At 41.4% G+C, this 11,566-nt stretch overlaps 1 protein-coding gene across 1 annotated transcript in view; it reads left to right on the top strand.

The window, feature by feature from the left end:
• Positions 1-2,874: 2,874 nt before the first annotated feature.
• LOC132846008 (potassium/sodium hyperpolarization-activated cyclic nucleotide-gated channel 2-like) overlaps positions 2,875-11,566 on the top strand; it is a 69,860-nt gene continuing 61,168 nt past the window's right edge. Inside the window, exons 1-3 of the mRNA XM_060870499.1 lie at positions 2,875-3,052; positions 4,860-5,936; positions 8,878-9,301. Of these exons, the coding sequence (XP_060726482.1) occupies positions 4,894-5,936; positions 8,878-9,301 (1,467 nt within the window). The 5' untranslated portion in view covers positions 2,875-3,052; positions 4,860-4,893. The remainder of the gene's footprint in view (positions 3,053-4,859; positions 5,937-8,877; positions 9,302-11,566) is intronic.

Below are 11,566 nucleotides of genomic sequence, written 5' to 3'. Positions count from 1 at the left end.
TAAGGAAGCAGTTGGTGTGTGAACAGAATGCAATAATTTCAGAAACAAATCTAAACATATTCCTGAATGCGAAGTCAGTTCTTGTCATCTTTGATAGCAGTTCCTGGTGGTGGCCTCAGATTTTTGTCTTTTTTTTTCTAGAGTAGGTTTTTTTTCACACTTGGTACCCCCACACACACAGAGCAAGTATTACTAATAAGCCCCCAGAGTCCTCAAACCCCCTGGAGAACTCGATGACTCATTCCTCTTCTGCAGTACGGGAGGCTCGAAGGTCAAACGTGGCTTGTGGTGAGCAGCTACAGGAGATTGTCTCACTCATTATCCCATTACATGTTTGTAATGTGTGATAACTGGAGGCTCAGCGCTGATACTTCGGGCTCAGCGGTGCTGATTTCTCAGCTTATCGTGACAGCTGTGTCGCTGACATGCTGCTTTACAGCTGTGAAGCTTTTGCTCTGCTATGTATTAGTCATGCAGGACCATCACAATAACTCAGGAGTAAAACACAACACTGTATGTTATAGGAAATCAATTTATGATGGATTACGATGTGGCCCAATACAAAGATGTGTAGTTGTTTCTATCCTGAAGTTGATTATTTTCCAAGTCTTTTATTTCACTTAGATGAACACTAACACTTCTATTATAATTTCCGGTCGTCTGTATATCCATTCAAAATCCGTATTAATGCAATATCTCAAGAACGAGTGAATGTTTGTAGGACTTATATGAAATTATTTCTTGGTCCAGCTTGTGAATTGATCCATTTCTCAAGAACAGGGTCAAGGTCAAAACAAGGTCAAATGTTTGCTGTCGGGTTGAGTACATGGTTTCAAATATGAAGATTGAATTTGTTGTTAAAAAGGATAAAGCATCATGAAGACCAGAGTGCTGTTTATGTGGGAAAACCAAAACGGCCAATACAACAATCAGGAATGTCCGGAAAAAGAAAGAAACTACTTCTGTACTAACACCAAGACATCAAACATGTTGGGCCAAGGAAAACAGCAGCAGCTGATAACAAACATCAGGAGAGCTGTGAAGAAAAAAACTAAAACCAACAATCAGTGAGGTCACCAAGAACCTCCACGGAGCAGGACTGAAGGTTTAAGGTAGGATAAAGACGGAAGGAGAAAGAAAAGATCTGCTTATCATCTAAAACATACAAAGTCATCAGGCAAGCACGGAGTACATAGCGTCATCGCTTGTGCTTGCATCTTAAGATTTTTCAATGTGTTAAGATGAATATTCATTGTAAAAGATTCCATCTAAAATGTTCTTCATCTTGTATTTCTAGAATATACGTGTTTCCTTATCAGATTTCCAAGTAAGAACCTCTGTAGTAACCCTTAACTCAGGGCTCTCAAGTTTTGAAGACAGGCAAGCGTGACATCTCCACCACCGCCACCCCCAAAATAAATAAAATTAATGAGGGGATTGTTGTGTTTGGTAAGGATCACTGACCGCAATGCAATTAATTTCCATTTATTAATTTGTGTGTAGGGGGCACGGTGGCTTAGTGGTTAGCACGTTCGCCTCACACCTCCAGGGTCGGGGTTCGATTCCCGCCTCCACCTTGTGTGTGTGGAGTTTGCATGTTCTCCCCGTGCCTCGGGGGTTTCCTCCGGGTACTCCGGTTTCCTCCCCCGGTCCAAAGACATGCATGGTAGGTTGATTGGCATCTCTGGAAAATTGTCCCTAGTGTGTGATTGTGTGAGTGAATGAGAGTGTGTGTGTGTGCCCTGCGATGGGTTGGCACTCCGTCCAGGGTGTATCCTGCCTTGATGCCCAATGATGCCTGAGATAGGCACAGGCTCCCCGTGACCCGAGGTAGTTCAGATAAGCGGTAGAAGATGAATGAATGAATGAATAATTTGTGTGTGTGTTTGAGAGAGAGAGAGAGAGAGAGAGAGAGAGAGAGAGAGAGATTATGACTGGTGGTGTTTATTGTGTTTGTTGCCTTTTTGGACTCCTTTATCATTTGTAATGTTGCTCCCATATAAAACAGTTCAGCTCAAGCCCAGACATTTTTAGGGTCATGATTGAGGACAATGTCCCGTCCAGAGACAAGCTGTTTCGTGTTGAGGTTTTGTTCAAACCGACCATTTTTTTTCATTGGTTGTTGCGTTAAATCTTACCCAGATACAATAGTGATATTTTCTGACCTGGCAGGAATCAAGCGCGTCTCACCTGGAGTTCTTAGTCGAGCCCCAGGGGAGACGCACTTGGTTCCTGTCCTGTTCCACAGCGGTGCGGACTGATACATTTTGCGGGATATTAAACATATGATAAATAGTCAAAAAGTTTTTCTGCGTGAGAAATACGATGTGTGGCGGGAGAGCGTGAGAAAAGACCCAAATGCGTGACTGTCACTCTTAATGCGTGACACTTGACAGTCCTGCTTAACTATACAAGAAACCCATAAAAAGAGGAGAATTTACATTAAACATTTAGTACAAACCGTATTTCTATATTTATATATCATTAGTGATGTACCCTATGTCTAAACATTCTTCTGATAAATACCTCCCATATCTCCAAAAAGGGCATTGTGTTATACTATATTTTTATGTATGTATCAAAAATAGATGTGTGTCTTGGAGACATCAAGCACCACCATTTTACTTGTGAATAGCAGATTACTTGTGAATAGCTTGTCTTCTTCTGTCTCTTCTGTTCCTGCGATCTATTCTGTCTGGCTCATCTCCAAGATCCATCCCAGTCTTGTCTCCTTTTCTCGGAACTCTGCCTTTTATGCAAATGAAACCGGGAGCATCACGCTCCTGTGTGTCCAACCAGGAAGTGCGTGACGCTGCAGACACAGAGAAACTGTGATTCAGTGTTGTGCAGCTTGTCATCAGTCAGTCAGCAGCAAGCAGTTGAAGGTAAAAAGAAGCAAGCGGGAGAAACAGGATGCCGTGGCGGCTCACTGACCCTTTGTTAGGCAATGAATGATGTGTGTCCTCGGCACATGGACACATGGATGCCACGCTCAGGTCCATTGAGCTCAGACAACCTTTCAATGACATTGGCACGCACTGGCTCTCTCAAGGTAAGCCTGCCTCCCTGCTGGGGTAAATCTGTCAGTTCTCGGAAACATTGCGGAAAGATCCGTCCTGCGTTCTTAAAGATAACTGATCAGCTACATCAGTGAGCTTATTGTTGAGTTGTTGTTAGTTGCTGTAAGTCAGGCGCATACCTTTACTCTGCCATGTGTAGAGATCACGGTGAAGTATGCTAAGGCATGTAGGGGCATGATGAGCTCCTGACTTATTAAAAAACAATTAAAGTTTAAACATTATTATTATTTTTTAATGCTTTTTTAAAAGTGTTTAACATGTCCTGTATCTGGATGCTGTTCTGACACTGTGCATATTTCACTTAATAAATATTCTATTCCAAAGAAAGAAAATATTCCAAAGAAATGGTTGTTTTTGCTGAGTTGCATTACATAGCAAAACCAAAATAAGTGCTTAAGGACAGATACAAAAATCTTAGTACATTATCAACAGTACAGCTTAGAACAATGGGAGGATTTCTAACAAAAGCATCAAGCAGTGCATGCTGAAGCGGTTTGACTCTATGCTTTCTATGTGAGTGTTTTTGCTCCCTTTACATTCAATGTTATGGAGATTAAAGCAGGTCTGTGCCTTAGCACACTGCTGTCCTGTCCTCTCATCTCCTCTTCTCTTGTCTTGTCTTGTGCTGTCTTGTCTTAGAAGAAATGAGTCTCTCATTTCTGTCACCAGGGGGCAGTAGGCTGATGTCATTGAGGGAAGACTGTCATTGAGAACATCCTCTATGACAAGGACCTCACAATGTCGTTGCAATTTCTTTTATGCTGATTACTTGAAATCGTACTTAGCTACTGTGGTGGCATTTAATTAGAAACCCTGGCTAATAAGATTTTGAACTTCTTTTAGCTAAAAACGACTGTACAGATTAAAACCTGCTGAAAAAACTGCAAAAACAAAAATAATTAACTGTTATAGGCATGTGGCAGTTATTTAATTTACTGGGCACAGATATTGCTGTACAATGGATCTTGCTTGTTTTTTTTTTATATGTGGATTTTATTTACAGTTTTTACAGACCAGAAATCAGCTCCACCTCCAGTCAGAATAGCTGGCCTGATGAGCACTTCAGCTTTGTTTTCTTCTTTTTGTATAGAAGAGTAATGCTTGCCATTATTTTGTGTGTACATGCAGCTCCCCTTAATGTCAGCAGAGGGCTATAAAAATGACAAATTGCTTCTTTAAGGGAAATTAAATCCAGTTAAGAAATTAGTTTCCATAAACATTTAGAAACTCAAATGTACACATCTAACTAGGGCAGCAAAAACACTGATCAGGCTATCTATATATATTTTAATTAGATAGCCAAAAATGGATCATTTTTCAATCGTCAATCATTGATTTTTTTTTTCACATCCAGTCTGGGTTTCAAATAAAGCACCCTGAAATCCGAACAGATATCAAAACACAAGGATAATTGGTGAAACTGGTTGACTATAAGAACTGGTTTATTTTCTGAATGTCACATTGTAGACAAGAAAATAAGACAACGGTAAGGAATGGTCTTCCAGTTTGACCAGAGTTTTTGGTAGCTGGTCGGGCCAAGCTGGGTTACTCAGCAGGACTCTGTCTCTATTGCAAAACTAGAAGCAAACTTTAGATACCAGACTGACTGACTGCAAAACAAGATAAATAATGTATGAATGAATAAATTAATGAATAAATGTGATAAAGCAAGAAAGCAGATTCCAGAAATCATTCTCTCTCTCTCTCTCTCTCTCTCTCTCTCTCTCTCTCTCTCTCTCTCTCTCTCTCTCTCTCTCTCTCCACTGATTTCCCCTCAAGATTACCGGAGGCCAAATTTGATCCCCCGAACGCCATGGACCGGAATGAGGTTTCACCCGGCTCTGGAGTTGTCGTGCAAAAGCCTGCCGTCGTGAGCGGTTGTGGCGCGCCGCCGTCTCATTGCGCAAGCCGCTGCGACACCAGACTGTCCAACCAGTGCGGCCCGACCAAGCACGAAATCACGGACGAGGCAGAGGACAGTGAAGAAGAGCCCAAGTATCAGCAGTCTCGACTTAGGCGAGCCGGTGCCACCGGAGGAGGAGTAGGAGGTGTAGGAGGAGGAGTAGGGGGAGTAGGAGGAGGCACCAATAAGATGCAAAACTTCACGTCAGGAGGGGGAGCCGCGCTAATGAGCTCCTCTAACGACGAGATCTCGGCGGTCCAAGACACTTCAGAGCTCGAGCAAGTGGAAGTTGTCGCTCCCACGGACGCATCCGCAGCAGTTAGGACGTTCGCGCCTGCGCGTCTGAGTGATGCGGCGGTACGCGACGATCCCGAACCAGGGAAATCATCTCCTCTTGCGCTCACGGTAGACGCCTGTAATGTTCCAGGAGAAGGAGGAAGCAACGCCGCAGCTCCGGTTTCCGTTATGAAGTGCAATAAAAACGGCGAGTGCAGAAGAGACTCTGGCACTGGCAGCTTACGCTCCATTATGTCCAAGCAGGACAAGCAGGATGCGAATAAACGCGCGACGAGCTCCTCAACTTCAGGCACGGACGCGCCCGCTGCTCCCGCAGGCCCTGGAGAAGTCGCCGCCGCCGTCCCGGACAAGAAGGACTCCAAGGTGTCGTTTTCAAATGCACCAAGTCGCAAAGCGTCCGCATCCATGCAGAGCCAGCAGCCTAGAAACTCAGTAACGTTCCTTAAGTCCGAGGATGGCGGGCAGATCGCAACTGAGGATGCTGAGACCCGCGGGAGCCAAGCGAGCTTCATGCAGAGGCAGTTCGGTAGTATGCTGCAGCCGGGGGTCAACAAATTCTCCTTACGAATGTACGGCAGCCAGAAAGCAGTGGAAAAAGAGCAGGAGCGTGTCAAGTCAGCGGGAAAGTGGATCATTCACCCTTACAGCGACTTCAGGTAAGATTTTCAGGGGAAAACTATAAGTTATGTAGTTTATTGGTATGCAATCTTTTGTAGCAGTAAACTGTACGCTGCCTAGTGTACCTTCAGTAGCCTGAGGATCATTTAATCAGTTAACTGAATGATCAATGCATGGTATTTTCTAGCCACAAAACGAAATGACAAAACGAGATGCTGCTGATTTATTGTAAAGTGAAAATCTAGATTTCAGCACCACATAGAGCGGACAGCGCCAAAACAGGCAGACGTTACATACTATAAATATAATGATATATTTATTATTTATTTATGTCAAGGACTTTTTTCAGACCGGTCTAACAGTTCTTGTGTTTTGCTGGCTCTCTTAGTTGACCCCATTCCTAAGCTTTGGCAATGCATACTAACATTCTGTGTTGCAGTTTGAGTTTAACATGATGAAGGTTCTCTGGCCAGATTGGGTTGGCATTTTCCCTCACATTTACTTATTGGCATATCCAGTTTTTTTTATACATGGAGTGATGGTGATGTTGGGAGTAAGGAGGCAGCACTGACAGACAGCGAAATTGGGAATATAATGATCTAGCTATTGAGGCAACACAATTGCTTTATAGTTCAATAATACTTTGCAGATTTGTGCAAACACATGTACAGCACCTGCAGTCATTTAATTAACACTGAGCTAGTTCATTAACAGTACAGGGACTGAGCAGGAGTGAAATATATTAGGACTAAAGGCTCTAAAGTGAGTTTTGTTATGGCAGCAGCAGCCCTGTTTCTGTTAGAGACCCACCAGTCTGTGCGTATTACATCTACTAGACATCTCTTGGTTTTATCAATATTACAGCCATGAAACCTTTCAAACTGGACACTTATTTCTGAGGTTCTGTGTTGAAGACCAACATCCGAATCCCCTATATATTTTATTGTAAAAAGGTTCATAGAGTGTTGTTGGCTAAGGTGTCCACGCCAGTGAATCTTGGCGCATATGCCCATGTCTGTGTGTGTGTGTGTGCGTGTGTGTGTGCGTGTGGGCGCGCGCGCGTGCTCGTGGTTTATGGAGCCGAGATTTTTATTTGCACGTGCAGCTGTGACGTACAGGTTTGTGCGGCCGTGCGTGTTTTGACGCGTGCGTTTTTTCTCGTCGTTTCATCTGCGGTACGACCTTTAAAAAAAAAGTAAGAAAGTGAGACGATTGAAAAAAAAAATCTTTTATTTTTCGCAAGCAATGCGTCATCCTACGTTAAGAAAAACAAACAAACAAACAAACAAACAAAAAAAAGCCCCAAGAAGCGAATGTGGTCACAGATTACATCAGCCTCGAATTATGAGTCAGCAGCGCGCCTCGGGAGTGGGAGCGGTGACCTTGAGCTCTCTCCACGCGCCGCACGGAAACTCGTCACTTCCGCCGATCCGCAGACACTCCGGCACACGTGCTCCTTCAGAGCCACACAAACATTGTTGACTGTTAACCTGCTGCAAGGGTCATTTCAGGTTATGCACGCGTAGTCAAAACAAAACCTGGAAAAAAAAAAGGCTGGTTAGCTAGATCAGTCTGCATGTAGATGCAATATTAGGCCTACATCAGATATTCAATGTTTAACTTGTCCTTTGTTTTTAAACTCTCTCTTCAACACCATTATAGCCTGATATTATTCTAAGATCCTAAACTATCTGTACTAGCATGAGTTTTAAGAATGGATGCATTTTGATCCAACTGTTGCACTTGTTGTAATTTGTCTGTACACAATTAAAAAAAAAAATCCATATATAGTATAGATGTAAAGTAAAGATGCAATGTACATTCATTGTAATATTTTTTCTTTCATGATCAGTTCGATTCATTCTTATTCTGTAAATAAGGATGAGGTAAATAAACATTTTTATTATTTGCACATCTGATACGTATTTCAACCATTTTTTATATTTTTGGATAAAGTCGTTGGTCAAATGTTTGTGGACACCTGGATCACACTCATGTGCTTTTTAGGCATCCCATTCCAGATGTTTTTCCCTTTTGCTGTTATATTAAGCTCCACTCTTCTGGGAAGGCTTTCCACTAGATGTTGAAGCATGGATGATTGGATTTGTGTTCTTTCAGCTACCTTAATAAGGTCAGGCACTGATGCCATTTCAAAGGTTTTAATTGGGGTTGAGGTCAGGGCTCTGTGCAGGAAACTCAGGTTCTTCCACACTATCCTTTGTAAATCATGTCTTTATTGAGCTATATTTGTGCACAGGGGCAGTGTCATGCTGGAACAGGTTTGGGCAAGTTCTTAGCACACAAAGACATCCAGTACAATTGTGTTCTTCCAAATTTGAGGCAGCGGATGTGGTAGCTTCGTGGTTAAGGTGTTGGATTACTGATCTGATGGTTGTGAGTTTGAATCCCAGATCCACCAAGCTGCCCCTGCTGGGCCTCTGAGCAAGGCCATTATAGCTCAGTTGTATAAAATGAAATTAAATGTAAGTCGCTCTGTATAAAAGTGTTTGTCAAATGCTGGACTTGTGAATGAATCAGATTAGGGAAGAACCACATGATGGTCTATAGTGTATGTGCTTTTCTATATTATGCTCATATATATGAATACATTGATGACAGTTCAATTACAACACTTGTATTTCAAACATCATTGTTAACCACCTTACGCATACACAAGTGTAGCAAAAATGTAATTCTGCAAAATTAGACATTTTTTATTTTATTATTAATGACAATAATACATGATAATTTCAGGTTCAAGAAGGCACAAGGAGCAATTCAGGAAAAAAAAATGAGAGTAAAAATGTGAAAAACCTAAAACTCAAAACAGAGTTATAATGTTCTGAGTTAACTGAAGATTTCATGAACATATAAATATTACACCATTGTGTGTGATTATGTTGGAGGACTTGCACATTTCATGCTAGCACTGATCATATGTCTTGTTGTATTTTGTCTCCTGCTCTTCCTTATCTCCAGGTTCTACTGGGATTTTACAATGCTCCTCTTCATGGTGGGCAACCTGATCATCATTCCAGTAGGCATCACATTCTTCAAGGAGGAGACCACCACGCCTTGGATCCTCTTCAACGTAGTCTCTGACACCTTCTTCCTCATGGACCTGGTGCTCAATTTCCGCACTGGCATCATCATTGAAGACAACTCTGACATCATCCTGGATCCCAAGACTATCAAGAAAAAGTACCTGAAGACATGGTTTGTGGTGGACTTTGTCTCGTCCATCCCCGTGGATTACATCTTTCTCATTGTGGAACAGGGAATAGACTCTGAGATGTACAAGACAGCCAGGGCTCTGCGCATCGTGCGCTTCACGAAGATCCTCAGTTTGCTGAGGCTGCTCAGACTCTCCCGGCTCATCCGCTACATACACCAGTGGGAGGAGGTAGGCTGCTGTTTGGATATGAAAAAGATAAGAAACACGCTGGCTTTCTTTCCCACATTTAATCTAGTCCTGAACAAGAATTCAAAGAATCCAGGGTCATGAATGCAGGTTAGGTTAACATTAGATTTTGATTAAAGCAGAGAGAAAAGGTTAAGTGGTACATTAACCTTAAAAAATATCTGTGATCATCAGCAACCAGTAGAAATATTTATGAAATGCTAAGGTGCTCCAAGTAATGGATGTTGTGCACCATGTATAGAAACTGGCTGCAAAAACGCACTGGCCATCGATTCTAAACAATTAGTAAAGTGCAGCCTTGTCAGGTCTTTTCATAACCATGTATGTATAATGATACATTTCAGTTACTAAATTAGTTATTAGTACATTACTGATGTAGTTATTAAGTCAGTTAATAACACAGCTCATTTATATGAATTGATTTTAAATCTCGTTAGCACGTTCGCCTCACACCTCCAGGGTTGGGGGTTCGATTCCCTCCTCCACCTTGTGTGTGGAGTTTGCATGTTCTCCCCGTGCCTCGGGGGTTTCCTCCGGGTACTCCGGTTTCCTCCCCTGGTCCAAAGACATGCATGGTAGGTTGATTGGCATCTCTGGAAAATTGTCCGTAGTGTGTGATTGTGTGAGTGAATGAGAGTGTGTGTGTGCCCTGCGATGGGTTGGCACTCCGTCCAGGGTGTATCCTGCCTTGATGCCCGATGACGCCTGAGATAGTCACAGGCTCCCCGTGACCCGAGGTAGTTCGGATAAGCGGTAGAAAATGAATGAATGAATGATTTTAAATCTCTAAGCAAAACTAACAAACCTAATGGGGAAAAAAATATGACTATATGGAGAAAGAGTGGCATCTAAATGAAGAATCCTTAAATTCCAGTAATGCAGCTAAACCACTGCTGCGCATCATTTGATGTACACTAACTGTAACTCCTTTTCAAGGGTGCCATTTCTTATGTCCTCAGTCTTATTTGTTAATTTGTTTATTTGTTTTGGATTGCTTTACTTTAAGTCAATAATATGACAGAATTTCACAAACTTTCCATTAAATCCGTGTCTGGATATAAAGTCAATAAACACCAACACCAACATACATAACATTTCAGTACCGTATACACATAATTCCTTGTCAGTTAACCTGAAGCTTTACATTATTGAGTCTGCGTATATCTATATTTACACAAACTCAGGAGATCTCATAGGACACAAATATTTCAATTCATTATTTTATTATTGTTTCTAAGAATTCACATTTTCTCAAAGCAGCTTTACAGAAGCATAGAAACAGAATAGAAATTCTACTTATTAGTTACTATTTATCTTGAACATTTATCCCTAATGAGCAAACTCCCTGAGATGATATGAGGAGGAAACCTTGAGAGGAAGGAATCATCCTCATTTGGGTGACAGTAAAGAATATAAATGTAAATAATGTCTTTCCTACTACAAATTTGTAGTCAAGTGCAATTGTGCATCCCAGAGGAATTAACAGATCAGCGTAATTTCATTACAGACATAAGTCTGTAGATTTCATTGCAGACTTAACACTAATTCCTTCCTGCCAAAGTCAAATATGTTTTCCAAACTATCTGGATTTTCCTGAATCACACATTTCTTGCATAACTGCTCCTATCAATAATTTCTGAATAAATCTGTATCCAGCTAAATAATCAAGGATTAGTAAATATAGACTCATTAGATGTTAATATTCATTTGTGATGTAGAATACAAGCACCATAAGTTCAGCTACTTCTAGTGAGTTTGCACTTTTTTAAAAACTTTATTTAAAAATAAACCCCACGATATTCAAAGTATCTCAGAATTGCTTATTTAAGGCCATTTCTTTCTATCAACCAAAAGTCCAAGTGTTTATTTGGGTGTCTGTTATTAGACACGAGTAACTGTGGTTTAGTCACCAGGGACTTCGTGTCCGACGTCAATTCAACCAACCATACAGAAGAATAACTGTGGGAATACATTATTTATACATCTCCTTCTCTTCCCCTATCACTGCTCAGATTTTACATTGTAAAAGAACATAAAGAGCTGGAATACAGGGCCGATGGGTTTGTACATTGTATTTTATAAGGACCAGTACTTTGTAAATAACACTAAAGAAGCACCATGATGGTTTTTACATATTGCATAAAGAGTGCAGTCACCTGTAGGTCTGTGCACTGTGTACATCGTGTGTGACTGTGATTGCGATTGTGTCATAGTCACAAGACTTAGAGCTAATTATAGAAGATGAAG

This window comes from Tachysurus vachellii, chromosome 1 (genome assembly GCF_030014155.1).
Source record: "Tachysurus vachellii isolate PV-2020 chromosome 1, HZAU_Pvac_v1, whole genome shotgun sequence".
Classification (NCBI taxonomy): domain Eukaryota; kingdom Metazoa; phylum Chordata; class Actinopteri; order Siluriformes; family Bagridae; genus Tachysurus; species Tachysurus vachellii.
The sequence above is the reverse complement of the archived record's forward strand: the minus strand, read 5'-3'. Positions and strand labels throughout refer to the sequence as shown.